This window comes from Guillardia theta (assembly GCF_000315625.1).
Source record: "Guillardia theta CCMP2712 unplaced genomic scaffold GUITHscaffold_103, whole genome shotgun sequence".
NCBI lineage: Eukaryota > Cryptophyceae > Pyrenomonadales > Geminigeraceae > Guillardia > Guillardia theta.
In genome coordinates, this window is record NW_005434571.1 from 129,807 (window position 1) to 145,727 (window position 15,921).

The 15,921-nt window shown below is 52.7% G+C and overlaps 3 protein-coding genes across 3 annotated transcripts; 1 reads left to right on the top strand and 2 right to left on the bottom strand.

Annotated features, from left to right (window-relative positions):
* Nucleotides 1–1,237: 1,237 nt before the first annotated feature.
* Nucleotides 1,238–7,916, bottom strand: GUITHDRAFT_116999 (hypothetical protein; the record flags this gene model as incomplete). The annotated part of the gene is made up of 2 exons (XM_005823756.1): nucleotides 1,238–7,344; nucleotides 7,391–7,916. 2 exons carry the CDS (start codon nucleotides 7,914–7,916, stop codon nucleotides 1,238–1,240), a joined length of 6,633 nt encoding a protein of 2,210 aa, XP_005823813.1.
* Nucleotides 7,917–10,232: 2,316 nt separating this feature from the next.
* On the top strand, nucleotides 10,233–13,698 carry GUITHDRAFT_117000 (hypothetical protein; the record flags this gene model as incomplete). Its single annotated transcript, XM_005823757.1, has 19 exons — nucleotides 10,233–10,274; nucleotides 10,333–10,547; nucleotides 10,595–10,730; nucleotides 10,772–10,900; nucleotides 10,951–11,092; nucleotides 11,146–11,174; nucleotides 11,228–11,381; nucleotides 11,435–11,901; nucleotides 11,952–12,063; nucleotides 12,125–12,360; nucleotides 12,407–12,523; nucleotides 12,575–12,817; nucleotides 12,863–12,916; nucleotides 12,971–13,006; nucleotides 13,049–13,198; nucleotides 13,242–13,331; nucleotides 13,385–13,428; nucleotides 13,483–13,546; nucleotides 13,591–13,698. 19 exons carry the CDS (start codon nucleotides 10,233–10,235, stop codon nucleotides 13,696–13,698), a joined length of 2,568 nt encoding a protein of 855 aa, XP_005823814.1.
* A 526-nt stretch (nucleotides 13,699–14,224) lies between these two features.
* GUITHDRAFT_117001 (hypothetical protein) lies at nucleotides 14,225–15,691 on the bottom strand (the record flags this gene model as incomplete). The annotated part of the gene is made up of 7 exons (XM_005823758.1): nucleotides 14,225–14,487; nucleotides 14,687–14,739; nucleotides 14,785–15,022; nucleotides 15,075–15,351; nucleotides 15,409–15,448; nucleotides 15,502–15,594; nucleotides 15,651–15,691. The coding sequence occupies 7 exons, from the start codon at nucleotides 15,689–15,691 to the stop codon at nucleotides 14,225–14,227; spliced, it is 1,005 nt and encodes a 334-aa protein (XP_005823815.1).
* Nucleotides 15,692–15,921: the final 230 nt, after the last annotated feature.

A 15,921-nucleotide genomic window follows, 5' to 3' on the forward strand; every position in this document is an offset into this window, starting at 1 on the left:
TGACTTTGACACGTACAGCGTAGAGGTGATGTCGGAGAGGACTGGCGGTATGCTGACTTGTCGATCTTCATCCTTGGTGAAGGAGGAGAGGCGGACGGCAGAGTTGAGCTCATGAATCTCCTGCTTCACATCCCGCATGTCAAATATCAGCTGATCTACATTCCTCCTCATCTCTTCCATCCGGTTGTGCGCCAGGTCAGCTTGTTTACTTGCTCTGCTGCACTCCATGGAGTTCTGCTTGATCTTGCCCTGGAACAGCTCGAGCAGCTGCTGGATCCTCGAGTCATAAGCATCCATCATCTCCTGACGCTCTGCTCGCTCCTTGTCCAGCAGCTTGTGAAGGTCATTCAGTTCCATCTCTCTCACATGCAGCGCCTTCTCCAACCTCGCCATACGCTCGTCTCGCTCGGTCGCCGCGTTGTTGAGCAGGTCGACATGGTGCTGCAGGTTTTCCTCCCTGTGCCTGAACTCGTCTCTCCTCGTGATCCTCGCTGCACACCCGGACTTGGCGAAAGAGCAGGAGAGGACCTCCAGCGGGCACTCGTGCTGCGCCTCCTCTCCCTTGAAGACCACGGCTCCGCATCCTCTCACGCACATGGCCACGTCCTCGATCCCCGGCTTGCCTCGTCCTTCGCTTACGGTATTCATCCTGACCAGAGCTAGCAGCGATGTGCTGCGACCTCAGTCCCTTGTTTCTTGATCGTCTTCCTCTCAACCTGCCTCCCTCCACCCTCTCCTTGAACTCCTTTGTATCGACTCAGGGAGGTGATTTACAGGGGAACAGCTACAGTGACGTTCTTGTCAGACTGATGGTTTCTGTTTGCTCCTCTTCTCCTCTTCTCCTCGTCTCTTCTTCCCTCTTCTCCTCGTCTCTTCTCCTCCTCTTCTCCTCGTCTCTTCTCCTCCCTCATCTCCATCAACCCCCTGGCGCTACCGAGCCTGCAGTCTCTCATGTCGGTCCGCTCGGATACTGAGGCGGAGAATTCCTATTTTTGGCCTGAAGAAAGAAGCAACTAACATATGGGAGGATTACATCATCATGATGTTGGTAATGATATTACAAGGAGATTTCTTCTGTCATTTCATGAGCGAGGGTGAAAGTGTGCGCAATTAGGCAAGGCAATCGTTTCCTTTGTTTTTGACGTGTACTTTCGACTGAACTTAAAGGCAATGCAACGATGCGAGCAGTCAGATCAACTCAAAGTCCAACTGCCTTTCCTTTTGGACAAGAGCCGCTCTAAGAAAGACGAACTAGCTTAAGCTCGCTGTTGCTGCCCCATGGCACGAACACTCTGTTGTCCTCGTCGTACACGAAGCAGAAGAACGGGTTGAGCGCGTCCCACGCGCAGGGATGATGTTTCACACAGAACCAGCTTTGAAACCGACTCGTCATCAGGTATCCCAGCCCTCCGGTCTTGAAGTCGAGGCTGCAGTTTTTCATTCTCGGCACCAGTATCTCCTCCCACGTGTAGGGGAGCTTGCAGGTCTTGTACCCGACAGGCAGGTTGTCGCCCCACAGCCAGGGGAAGGAGGAGGACCCGTTGATCGTCATCCAGGACGAGCAGACTGATAGGCGGGAGCCCAGGTAGCTCAGGTCCCCCATGCACACGTCGGGTCCTTGCTGGAAGCTCTTATCCTCGGTGTCTGAGGTGGAGCAGTTGCCGCCGGTCTCGATGCGGCAGCTGCTGTCGCAACCGTCTCTCGAGACCTGATTGCCGTCGTCGCACTCCTCCATCTCATCCACGGTCGCGAGGTAGGCGCGAGCATAGAAGACCTTGCAGCTGGGAGAGTAGGTCTGCGAGCAGTACCGGCAGGAGGCGTACAAGGTGGAAATGGAGATGTTGTAGCTGGGGCCTGACAAGGACGAGGGAATCTTGTACTTGACGACGGGCTGGTACGAACCGCAGGATGCGTAGCTGCTGGCAGAAGGACGCGAGAGGGGGAGGCTGACGCCGTTGAGGGTAACGTTGAGAATCTGAGTGGAAGAATAGAAGGATACCATGTCCATCTCAACGATGAGGAACAGTTGAGTTAGACTTGTTTTAGGAGCCCTCAGTGTTGTGCTGCAGCTTGAGATAGGAGAGTAGTAGTAGCCGTAGAACATGTTGTCGTAAATGAACGTGGGTTCAGCATTACATTCCCTCTTGTCCTGTATCACAAACGTCCAGTCTCGCAGGCCGTTGCCACAAGTGGGTTTTGACTTGAAGCCCCAAGACAAGTTGAAGGGAAACGCAGATGTCCGGTTGTTGACGTTTGACATGAAGGAGAGCGAGATCGACTGACTTCGGAACACTTGGAACCTATCCCTGGGAACGATGCTGGAGCCCTCGGAAGAGGTCACGGTCAGCAGATCACATGGGGAGTTCTGAGACACATGGCACAGGTCCGTGATAGTGAGCTTCAGAGCTGACTTCTCTCGGAACGGCAGCAACAGTGTCGTTCCTCCCCTCCCATCGCTCAGAAGGGATAGCCCTCCAGAGTTTGTCAGGCGCCCGATGGACGTGCGAATACTATTGTCATCGAAGAAAGTTACTTCCCAGATGATGTTGGGGTCCCCCGTCACTCCAGATGTGCTGGCAGTCCCTTCGAAACGGATGACAAGTCCAGCTCTGCCGCCCTCGTTGACCCTTTTGCTGAGGAGCAGCTGGACTGAGTTGTCTGATCCTCCGATGAAGAGGGTGGGAACAGGAGGCCAGCTGGGGCTGAGGCCGCTGTAGTAAGAGAACCCTTGGAAGAAGGTCAGGTAGGAGTTGGAGGAGACGTATGTCCTTGCCCTCACGTTGACACCTTGAAAGCAGAAGTCAAACCCAAAGTCGGGGAGCAGCCAGGAGGAGTCGTCCATGCTCTGGGAATACCCGATAGAGCTGGGGTGGAGCAGGTTCCAGCCCCCTGACGAGATGTTGCGGAGTTCACTCTGAGTGGCCGACCCGTAGAGCTGAAAGTTGACAGGCTCGAACAAGGTTGGGGAGAAGGGACAATCAGCTTGCTGCATGCCGGTAGGGGCTATTGCAAGCTCAGTCTCCATGAAGGTTTGAGTTGTGGAGCTGTCGATGCTGAATGTAGCGCAATTTGCTCCTGCTGCAACCTCCTCGTCAAACTTGCGAGCGAACAGATCGTAAGGTGACAAATCGAAATGACAGCACGAGCTGAGAAGACACTCCTTCTTGCACGATGACGAACAGCCGTCGCCATTGTCTGTGTTGCCATCGTCGCAAAACTCTCGTCCTTCTTGTATGCCGTCACCGCAAACGTCGTAGGTGATGGGCCCGTAATGCAGCAGGAACTGTGAGCGCGAGACTATCTTCATCCTGGGTTGGCTGCTCCTGATGCCGCGACTGAAGGATTCGGATCCAACCATCCACAAGTTGCTGGAGGTAGAGGACATCCAGCCTGCGTAGTTCCACGAGCTACACGCGGCATCTGAGCACATGTAGAAATCAACGTTCAAGTTAGCGTTTTCTGTTGTCTTCGGGAAGGAGATTTGAAGGTTCGTCAGCGACGCCGGTTCAATGTCCCATACACAAGAGCTTGAGCTCCCAGTGTTTGGATACATCTGACTGCTCACGGTGCCCCTCGGCTCAGTGAACCTAACGCACCCACAACTGCACTTGGAACATCTCGAGATCTTACCCGGCCAGAGCTCTTGCTCGCACGCGAACGAGTCTTCGATGGTGCAGCTCGACGAGCATCCGTCGCTACTCCTCGTGTTGCCGTCATCGCATTCTTCGGAGTCACTCACCACTCCATCGCCGCATGTCAAAGTCGTCTCGCACCCAAACCCTGTGTATCCTTGGCTGCACGTGCACAGCCCCTGCAGGCAAGTTCCCCGACCGGAGCACCCGGCTGGGCACGTCAAGGTGCCACTGCACTGAGTGCTCTGCTCAAAGTCTCCGGTCACTACGAGCGCGAAGCTTTGAGGACCCTGAGGCACATCGGAACCAACGACAATGACGCGGTAGAGTCCTCCTGCTGCCGCTGGGATCGTTATCTGCTCCACGTTGTTGACACGATCTGGGCTCTGTCCGGTGCGATTGTTGCCGTACCACAAGTTTCCAGCCTGATCGACCACGAGCAGGTCAAGATTGTTGATGAGGAGAGAAGTTGAGTACATGGAAGCTGGAGGATCCGTCCAGACCAGAGTCACGCGGAAGGAGGAAGAAGCTACGACATTGAAGCAAAGAGACTGAGAGGCTCCTTGAGTGATCTGCTGGCGATCTAGCACCTTGAGGGTGAAGTCGGACTCGTTGCCAAACCAGAGGACCGCTGAGAGGTTCATGAGCCCGTACCCTTGCTCGACACTTGGGCTGCTGTCAGGCTGCTTCCACTGCCAGTCGTTTCCTTCGCTCGCATAGATGTATCCCCAGGTGCGGTCACGGACAAGACGGCTGCCGGAGATGGCGAGGTTTCGAACCTGACGTCCGCTCTGTATGATCATCGCTTTCACCAGCGCTGAAGAAGGATTTATCCCCGCAGACACGTTGCGTGCTCCGCGGGCATGGAACCCCTCCGTGAAGTACTGCCGCACGATCGCCGCTGCTCCTGCTGCTGCTGGCGTCGCCATGGACGTGCCGCTCTTCTCAACGATGCAGCTGTCCTGCATGCCAATAGAGGACGCGCACTGAAAGCTTTGAGCAAGGCCATCAGACGAGGCTGAGAAGATATTCTGACCAGGAGCAACTATGTCAGGCTTGTTCCGGAGATCAAACGTCGGCCCTCGTGAGGAGAAGTAGGAGAGATCAGTGTGCTGAAAGCTCTGCGCTGTTCGCTCTGCGCTGACCACAGGAAGTTGCCCGGACATGACTTCATAGTAGCACAACGACCCTGTGCCGCTGATGCACGTCTGCCTCTTGGAGAGAGATTGTAAGTTGTACACGTCCAAGCCGGCAACGCCAGCGACGGGAATGGTGATGGAGCGGGCGACGTCAGGCCTTGAGGACCCGGTGAGGTGGAGAGGCTCGCTTTGCCTGTAGGGCTGATAGAGCAGCAGCCCCACGGCTCCGAAGAACTGAGCGTTAGAAGCCATCACAGCTTCATCACATGTGCCTGAGTAGTAAGAGATGTACGGGGCCAAGATGATCTTGCCGGTAAAGGAATGGCGGAAGTACGACCTCGCCGTGTTCTCAAAGTTCGATATCATGTAAGAGTTGCGCTGCCTGGGAAGAAACGAGTGCACCGCGAATCCTCTGATCATCAACTGAACATAGTCTGCAGTGTCTCCATAAGCTCCGAAAGAGATGGTGATTGAGCGGTTTGAAAACAGGTTGATCTGAAACTCATTGTACATGGAATATTCACTAGTGTAAGCTCTGACGAACAAAGAATATCCTTGTACTCCTTGTTCTTGGAACCTCTTTCCAGCAACGAAGGATGGTCGAAACTCAGCTTCTTCATCGACCCGCAGGAGGGGTAAGTCGATCAGCTGAGAGCTAGAGCCGAAGAAGATCGACCCAGATCTCGTGACTATCAACTGCTGGCTTGAATTGTGCCCTAGAATACAGAAGTCCATGCCGACATCTACCTGGGTCAAGTGAAATTCTCCAGAGTAATAGTTATAGTTGCTGTTTGTTTGGCTTGCTGAATCGTAGAGCACATCCCAAGACGGGCGATTGTTGGACAGCAAGTAAGCAATCACCCCGCTGTTGCTTCCCCAGCACGCTCCATAGTAGGGGTCGACAGTCGGGTCATAGTGGACCTGAACTTGGATAGATCTCGAAGCTGTCGCAGGCAGGCGGTGAACGTAGCTCATGGTCATGCTGCAATCGGTCACGATCTTGCTTGTGTCGAAGGGGAGGTACTCTCCGTCTACTGTTATGCTTGAGACGCGAGAAACAAACCCGTCGGCGGTGTACCAGATGAAACCAACCTCGATGATGAGCTCCATGACCGTGCTGGAAGCGTCGTAGACGGGGATGTTGAAGTTGAATACACAATCCTGAGGCACAGGCCAGCTATATGAAGAACAGCTTGCCGTCTGTTCTACCGAGACATGGCCGGAGAAATAGTCGTAGCCGACCAACTGTGGGTTGTTCTGCCAAGTCCCTGAGATGGCAGAATGGTTGGAATCTGCAGAGCATGATCTCCCACTCTCTTGAACGGGAAGGCAAAGAAGAGAAGACAAATCAGAACATCGCGATCCCCACAGGTAGTAAGAATTGATATAGCAAAAATTGTTGAAGTCCTGCATGACCACAGGAGCGGATAGCGGTGTCATGGAGTCTGTCAAAGGAAGACCGAATGTAGCAGGAAGAATGTCGAGCAGCTTGTAGTACATACCATCGCTCATCGACAGTGACAGGTTGTAATATTCGCCATAACCGTGAGCTATGTAAGCCTCCCGGGTGTTCATGCTGGAACCCACGGAGAGAACGTTCTTGGCGCTCGCAGGAGATCCGACGGAGAAGTGGTAAGGTCCAGAGTTCCCAGCAGCAAACACGATGAGGAAGTCATCGTGGTCGTACATGTACGCGTCGGTCTCGTGCGAAGTGAAGTAGTAATAAGATCCTCCGCCGCTACCCCAGGAATTAGAATGCACTCTGGCCCCGTTCTCATACGCATGAGGGTAAAGGCCGTGATACAAGTCCCAGGGCAGGTAGTTCAGATAGTAATCCGTGTTTGAGATGTCGTCAAAGACTATCTTTGCTCCCGCTGCTGTTCCGTTGTATTGAGAAGCCAACGAGTGATCGGGTGAAGCAGCGCCGGCCACTGTGCCGGCCACATGCGTTCCGTGACCATGCAAGCTATCGTAGGAGAACGCTGCGGGAGGTGGCGGCGTGAAGGAGTTGTAGGAGATGATCTTACGATGAGTCGTCCGCGAAGGGCACTGGAGCGAGCATCCTCCATAGTTGTACATGTAGCAGTTGTTGCAAACGTACACAGCTCGCTGAGCATCATGGAAGAAACAAGAGTCGAAGTCAATGCCGGTGTCTGAAATGCCAACTATCTGGCCGGTGCCGTTGAGACCTCTCTTCTGCAGCCCATCATGGATGGATTCTCCTTTATAGGCTCCCTTCACGACAAGGGATGCGTGCATGTTCAAAGTTTGATACTGCATTCTCCTCTCGATATACTTCACTGCTGCTTGGTTTGCAAGATAATTCACGATGAGATCCAGATGCTGAAAGTTTGTTTCGATTGAGAATTTGTTGTCTGACTTGGCCCATACCTGAGCAATCTTTCCCGTCTTGCTGGCGAAGAAGCTCTCCCACGATTTCAGAAGTTCGACCGTCGAAGTTTTGTCGTCTTGAAGAGAGACAGACACCTCAAGGAAGACTGGGGCAGATACTTCAATCTCAGCCTTCGATCCTTCGGACGGATTCACGTCAGCTTGATTTAGGAAATTCATTCCTGCCATTTTAGGTCACAACAACATGGCAATGCATCGCATGGTTACCTGACGATCCCTTGTTGGTCATCCTCGTTTGTTTCATATGCTTCTCCTTCTGAGTTGCGCTGTTGAACCGGTTTCTGGGATGATCCATTGGGTCTCGATCATGAAAGTGAGTGTTGCCTCTCTTCTCCGGATGCATGGGATCAGCGTTGATAAAGACGTCCTTCGCATTCGATGGGAGCATATTTTTGGTCTTGACCATCAATTCGTTGAGAGCAGGAGAGATTTTCATTCCAGCTGGAAGATGGTAGACAGCTTCGACGCCGTTGATTGCTTCGACTCGACTCTTCATATGAAACTCCATGGCCACTACGTAAGTGTCGTAAGGGATGTACTGCAAATATTTGTCCCCGCTCGCCACTTTCAAGGCCTGCATCAGGTTTGGAGGGGAAGGATGTTGAACCCTCACCAGGTAATGACTCTTGCCAGAAGCTTCGAGGTTGAGCTCAAGATCTGTAGGGACATCTTGCACTGTAGTCCTTAGCTTCGTCTGACTGCGCTGCTGTGTGTGATGATGCAGCGCCGCCATCGGGTTATGGATCAGCAAAGGTCTGCCAGGAAGGTCCTTCACTGATATGGTGGAAGCGCGCGCTCGCTCCCCGCGGAGCGGCTCCTCATTGTGAGGTCCTCCAGTGTCTGTCTGGATGGCTGCTGTACAGCACACGACTAGCCCTAAGCATGCGATTATCCTCATCATCCTCCCTCCCCTCTCATTCTCGCCAGCGGCCATGATACGTTTCGACCTACCCCACCCTTTTCCTTTTATAGACAAAACGATGGGCCGCTCAAGTCAAGTAGGGACCTTCGATAGGCTTGGTCCTACGGGTCCTACGGCTTGCCCCTATCAGCTGGGGCATATCACCCTATTAAAGTACCCTGTCAGTGATGGCTCGGGGAAGGGGTGGAGTACAGGCCACAGTCCCGTTGTGTACCCGGAGCTCGCGGCTGCCCAGCAGCCGGGTCAGCATTAGGCAACCTGCCGTACTAATGATTGTCCTCGTACTGATTTTTAACTTAACTAAAATAAAATGAGCAAACAGAGGTGAGCACTACTACTGTGATATAATACTCATTTTTTAACTAAAATCAACAATCATTGTGGTAAAGTTGCCCACCTGGTCCAGCAGGCCCTAGTGGTGGCCATTAGCATGCCCCGGGTCAGGCTGGCGGGGCCCGGATCCGGCATGATGATGATCGCCGGGCCCGCCATGATCGGCGGCGCCCGGGCGGCCGGAGTCACTCGGCCGGCCCGTCATCGGACACTGTCAGGCCGGGCCGCGCTCAGGGTCTGAGTCCGAGTCCGCGCCCGGCCGGCCCGTACTACTACGTGACGGGTAGTACGGTCCGGCCCCCGACTCGTGCCAGTGACCACGGCGGGCCGCCGGGCCGGGCCCCGGGCCCTGAGTCGGAGGCGGGCACGCACTGACCGCCGTCCCGTCGGACTCCCGGCGGGCGGGGGCGGGGGCGGGCCGGGCCGCCGCGCCCCGGGCTGAGAGGACCCGCGCCGTCGTGTCCCGGAGTCCGGGGACAGAACTTTCACTTCGGAAGCTGCCAGGCTAGGCTGTGAGGCTTGCCACGCCGGTGACTTCCGGGCCCGGCGGCCGCTGTGGCTCCGCGGCGGCCGCCCGGCGTTACAGCACTGCGGCAGATCGGACTCTTCGACGACTCTGACGGACTTGCCGGATTTCTACCGGCCCGGGCCCGGCCGGGATGGGGACTCGCCGCCGGCCCGTGGGCGCGACAGTCACCGCCCGATCTTTCACCCGCAACTAGAGTCAGTGAGCCGGGCTCAAAACCAAAATTGAAACCCTGCCACTGTGATTTAGAGATTAGTTACGAGGACCGTTGAAGCGAACTTGGAACGGTCACGAGATCAGTGTTTGAACTTGAAGTTTCAACGCGGCGTCGGATCCGGTCGCCGTTCGCGTGATCGGACTCAGCCTGCCGCGGCCCGGCCGCCGGCAGTCAGGCTCGGCCGGGCACGCCACCGGCGTGCCGCCCGTGACAGTCACTGCCGGAGTGACCGCCCGTCTGTCAGAGCCTCGGAGGACAATCCGAGGAGCCTGGAGAGTCCGATCCGACGGTCCCCGCGACGAGGAGGCTTGAACCTGTCACTGTCGCACCGTGGGAAAAGACGGCGAGAACCAACCCTCATGCCGCAGTGCCCGGATTGCTGTCCCCCAAACTCAGTGACTAACAGTGCCCGATACAGGCTACCTCCACTCAGCCGATCGGACTACTTTACTACTGCCGGGGCTACTGGCAGTTACTAGCCCCTCCTGTCCGTCCCGATTGATTAACGGCCGTCGGTGAGGAGGGCCCCGGCAGCCGCTTAGCCTGTCGAGCACACAGAAAGGCTACCTGGTGACCGCCCGCGGCAACAGGTGAGCAAGCGATGAGTCAGCTGAGAACTCTGATTGAGATAGGTGGATTGTAAACTCAAGGAAGAGATAGACAGGTGTTATGATATGGTCAGTCGCGTCGACTAAAATCGTGTTGTTTCCCAACAAAAGCTAACATGCAGTCCATTCCAATGTTTCACTTCATTGTTACTCACTACACCTGATCCGAGGGTGTCTACAGTCCCGAATGTGTTGAGAATGTGTTGAAGCGTGTTGCAGAATGATACCGAACATGATGCTGTGTAGAATACAACTTTCTGTGATTTGCATCAAGTTACGCTCATTCCGAGCAAACAGATCTATGGAAATGGATCCAAGGGGTGCTTGAATGGAACAAGAAACTCCGAACAAGACTGCAAAACAAACTCTTCCGGTAGTTGAAGTTCTTTGCTTGTCTGATTGTTGTCTTCATCATTGAGTGTCTGATTAGGTTACAAGTTTGAATGATCTTAGCATTGAAGAAGAGGCATTACTTCTGCGGCAGTGTAGGCTGAACAAGGTATTATCCGGTGATTGGTATCGCGGTCACAATGTCTTTAATAGGTGCAGCTGGTGCGAGAACTCCTAGAGTCCAAGAGGATCAGCAACCGGTTCAAGTTCTCTAATGGAGAGACTCTGCTTATCACCGCTTGCAAGTCTGCGAGTCTGGATGTTATTCGCTTTCTGTTGGATCATGGTGTAGATGTGCATGAAGAAGACAACTATCATAACAATGCCTTGCACTGGAGCGTTCGATTGGGGTTCGACAAGATTGCAGAGTATGTCGGCCTCTTGCTGTCTTCTCAGTGACTATGAATGTTTGCAGCCTGCTCATCTCTCATGATGAGATCCAAAGGCCAAATCGATCATCTCAAAACAAAGTGAATAAACCCGCTTACAAGGCGAAATTGAAGCATCCGCAAGTTGATGGAAAGGAAGATGCAAAAAAGGCAAATCGCTTGGTGAGATTTCAATAGCAAGACGAAATTGACAATGTTTTCAGGGTACGCAGACCCACGGGCCAAGCCCATCTGATCCGGTAGTGCTTCCCAGCCTCGGGCGACCGCGACTCTTCCTAGAGTCGGTGTCAAGACCACACGATCCCCATGTAAAGTCAACGGAAGAGAGAAAGGTAGAGAGATAGTCAAAGCAAAGCGCTGCCGTTGATTCCTTCTTTGCCAGAAAAAGCTCGTCAAAGAGACCCCTTATCAGCGTATGTACCTTCAATCAGTGTATAAACGACCCCCCAAACGCCAGAAGCTGTTCGACAAGTACCGAGAGCCAAGGAGTCACAGGGAGCTGAAGAGCAAAGCTCAAGATCAAGGTGGCAACATCCTCGTCGATCTTCCCCCTCGGTCCTTACCTGTTGACTTGCAGAGGTGCGGGAAGATGAGCAAGGCGATCATGTGACATTGACCTCCCCCCGTGAGCCTCCTGATGTGATGATGGTGTTGCACAGGAAACCAGAGCAAAAAGCGAGCCCCTGGTGTCTGAAGCAAGCGACACCCCTCCTGAGCAGAAGAAGGGGCCCAAGAAGCAGCGAATACTTGACCTGTCTCAAGAAGATCCTGAGCCGGAGACAGGGCTGATCCACTTACGTAACTTCGATGCTGGTCAGGACTATCCTGCGATAGCTGTGAAAGTAATTGTTGTGATGATAACCTAGATGGCAATTACAAGCGGATCAACAGCCCCCGGTCTATAGAGGCCATGAAGCGGCTAGGAATCACCATGGAAGAACTGATGCCCATGGAGCAGAAGTTGTCTTTCTCGGAATCCAAGGATGCAGAGGTCCTCCAGAAGAAGAAGGAGATGCTGGAAGAAAGAAGAAAGCGCAACGTTGATTCCTGTATCAAAGAGAGGAAGCGACTGAAGGCCAGGTCAAAGGATGCCACCCTCAACGTCATCTTTGCTGAGTATGCTGGGATCTCCGGGGACAACACGATGAACATGAGCGAGTACCTCGACATGATGAAGTCCATGGTAGCTGCCTTGAGCAAGCTGTTGGTTACTCTGATGCCTCCCCAGGAATTGCTGCAATCTGAAACTGAACGGAAGCATGGCAAGATCTCCAAGACAGAAGCGGTGGGCATTTTCAAGCAGTTTGCAAGGAAGATAGGAGTCACGTATGAGGTCTTCAGCTCCACACCTGGATGGGAGTGAGAGATTGATGTTGTTGGCAGGTGACGTGGGAGCAGTTTGTGAAGCTAGAGAAGCATCTCTCAGGTGTGCTGGGTATCAAGAGCATCTCTAAGGCTGGGGAGCATCAGGAGACTGAGGACTCAGAGACCTCACGTGCGTTCAGCTCGCTGTGATGATGATCAGATGTCCTTGTTGACTTGCGTTCACCCTGCAGGTAAAGATGCAGTCGAGGCCGATCCTGCTGCTGTCTACATCCAAGAGGTTCGAGCGAAGCATGAGCGAGTGAACAGAACAGAGCTGAGAAGAATCGAGACCTACTTTGAGAAACTTCTCAGCCTGAAAGCGCAACATGACACGCTAGAGCAAGCGTCGCACCAAAAGGAATCAAAGATCATCAAGAACTATGAGGATAGAAAGTACACGTCAGCATTGAACCGCCTTGACCAGCAGGTACTGGGTAAATGAGCATGCTGAAAGCGATTAACGGGTGTTCCAGTTCAAATATGTTGAAAGGGTCCTTCAGCATCAGAAGATGATGGCGAAGAAGAAAGAGGAAGAAGAAGAACGATCGAGAAAGAAGCAAGAAGAAGCAAAGATGAACCTACAGAAGATGGTAAGAAACATGGCGCTTCTTTTGTTCAGCAGCTCTGATTTTGTCTCGCAGACACACGAGAGGGAGAGGAGGATGAGGATGCAAACTGAACAGCTCAAGATTAGGCAGCAGCTGAGGCAAGAGCAAATCACACAGCGAGATAGGAAGGAGGAATACAGAAGAAAGCTGCTCATGGATAAGTTGACTCGAGAGCAACTGAAACAAGAAAAAGATAGAGAGATCAAGAAATTGATTGCTCAGGAAACAGACAAGCTCAAGTCAAAATCAAGAATGGAAAAGGAGAAGTTCAACGAAGTACACTTTTGTGACAAAGAAAAAACTGTGCTCACGATGGTTCAGGTTGTTCAGAATTTCATGAAATCTGGGAAGATAGATGTTCCCAAGGGACTTTCTGTACGTCTCAACCTCATGTGATGTTTTGAAAGCCTGAATTCTCATTTGTCTTAGACTTTGGGGGATCTTGATACGATCCTTGTGCGAGAAGTGAGATGCTTGCCGCTGTTTCTCTTCATAATCTGGTCTCAGGATGCGGCTGACTGGGAGGACAAGAACGAAGCAGCAGGCCTGCTGTCGGAAGACGCGTCTGTGTCGGGGGAGATCAAGAGCGGAGAGTATGCTTACTTCAAGATCCGAGTCGAAACGCACAAGTCATGGACTTTCGCTGTCAGCTCGACTGTAAGTTGCACTTGCGTACCTGTTGCTGCTTAACAGCACGAAGGTCAACAAAGCGCTTCTGTTCATTGGGAACAAGAACATTCCCTTCCCAACCAAAGAGAATCATACCTGGAATGCTTCTAACAAAGACAAGGTGGATCACCCTAACTAGTTTCTCTGGCAACTGAGTCTGTGAGTCTGTCTCAGGTCACTATCTTTCACCTCGACAAGAGGTACACGTTGGGGTATTGGTACGTCTCGCTGCTGGCACAAGGAGGCGACAGCACGTTCTCGCTGTCATGCAGTAGCGTTGAACCTCTCGAGGGAGAGGCTCGCGATGACTCGAAGCGTCAGGAGAGCTTGTCGCATGTGAGCTCAAGACCCCTTGAAGCTTCCCAGCTGACACTCAGCAGGTTCATAACCGGGTGAGGGTGAAGATCAATGAGATGCGAGAGAAGAGGTTGTCTCAGATGGACTCTGATTTCATTAGCAAGTTCGAGGAGCTCTTTCCTCAAACTTAGCAGCTCTACACCAGCTCTGCGATGATGTGCTGAAACAGCAAGATAGGGGTTAATCGCAGATAGCCTCTGTCTGGCTGAGCCATGTTTCATAGTGAGGTAGCAGAAGGACTGCTGTAATTCCTTCTGATTCTCCATCCTTAAGATTTCAAAAAAGTGATATGATGATGGGGAGGAAGACAATAACAACATCAGCTTTCATGCCTGCTGCTGCTTCTTCTTTTCCTGTTTCAATGCGCACTTTGATTGCTGACTATGTTCAACTTCACCACTGCGCGAGTAGATTGTGCTCTCAAGTCTTGATCAATAATCACTTGATTCCCTGCATTTTGAAATTGACGACAACGTTGATCAATCCTGCCACTTACTGAAGTTGGTGATGTCAGCGCACAGACCAGAAAAGTTTTTCTTCCGGTAGGTGACACAAAACATCTCAGTTGAACGGACTGATAGATAGAAGACATAGTGAGAGTAAGAGGTTGAGATTTCACTTTAACTATCAGCTATACAGGGCTAGTCCGAGTTTGACTTACACGTGCGGGCGGGCATGGAGGGGCAGAACCTTGGAGGACCGTGAGAGGCCGGGGCGACGAACTCCCGCATTGTTTGTCAGCAGACGAACGCCTCCTCCAGCAACTGCCGAGCTCATGTTGTTCCTCATCATACCAGCCTTGGGTGGCAACGACGCAACGACAGCTCCAGAGTACTGAGAAGTAGCAGGAGGACAGAGGGCTGCCTTGGGTTTCGACTGCTGCACCACGCTCTGAGGGGAGTACGTGTCAACGGGAGACGCTGCAAGGCAACATGAACGAGACATACTTGAGCTTGAGGTGCTTGAACTTGAGGTACTTGAACTTGAGGTTGTACTGAGTTCTGCTGCATCGGCGGTACAGGCTTGTTTTCCTTGGAAGCAGCTGAGGAGGCGAACACGTAAGGGGAAGGGGCTGAAAGGGTCGGAAGCACCGACCTCCATTGTTAAGAGCCGTCTTACAAGGTCTTCCAGGTCGAGGTCTACTCGCAGCATCGTTGCGTTTGGGCACGTTCCTATCAAGTCGGGTCAGTTGACAGCAAGTCAACAACGAATGTTACCTTGTAATCTGCTGTTTTGCTTTCGGTTGTGCCTTCTTGCTCTTCAAATCTTCATCGCTAGACATCTCATAGTCGTCTTCCGACGCCTCCTCCTCCTCCTCCTCCTCCTCCTCTTCCGTCGCGTCCTCTTCGCTAGATTCATCAATTGATTCTTTTGCTCGAGGTCTCTTGGCTACTTTCGGGTTAGAAACATCATGTTCGCTTGTTCTCACGGCTGGCGGCTCTTTGAGCAGAGCATCTACATTGCAGTCAGCAGGGAGCAAGAGAGGATGAATACGATATCGGTTCACCGTTTGCAACATGTACATCGGACTCGACTGGACTCTCGTCTTCTTCTGAGTCAGGGATGGTGTCTCCCGTCTCATCAGCCACATGGTTCGGCTGATCGATGCCAGCTGCTGCAACCTGCTTGTTGCATGCAGCGTTGGGCGCTGCTGTCCTACCGGCATCCTCGGCCTCCTTGTCTTCACTTTGCGACGCTTGTTGCCTTTCGAACTCTTGCCGAGAGAGCTCAAGGGCCTTCTGAAGGTCAGTATCAGCGCTAGGCGCTCGCGATCTCCTCTTCTTCTGTTCGCAACTATAAATCAGCATGCCATCACGATCAAGACATGTGTGTTGCTTCACCGCCGATCCTGTCGTCGGTGAGTTGCCGCTGCTCCGAGGGCTTGAACAGTGCGTCAAGAGCCTTACAACAAGAGCGAGCTTGACGATGCTGACCTCATGGACTTGCGCTGTGAGATCATCTCAGCATACGATGATCCTGAAGCTTCTGACGTCCCAGCCTCCCATCCCTCACATCCTTTCTTCAAACTGAAATCATCCGAAAGATCAACGCCCAACAAAGAACCTTACGAGTATGCTCGTACCTCAAGTTCTTTCGCCTTTTGGAGTTAGCATTGGCATCCATATCTTTCAATTGTTACAAACGTATTGAAGAACTGAGAAAGAAAGAACTACGGCATTGTCAAAACGACCTCAAACATCATTTCATATCGATGCCGTACAAGGCCACACGCGATTTCAAGCAATTCTGACTGTGACTTCCTCATAATGCCTGATCCAACGGATGGACATACTTGTTTTCTTCGCCTATCCCGCATCTTATTGTCTTCCTGTCTCTTCGCCCCCCCCCCCCCC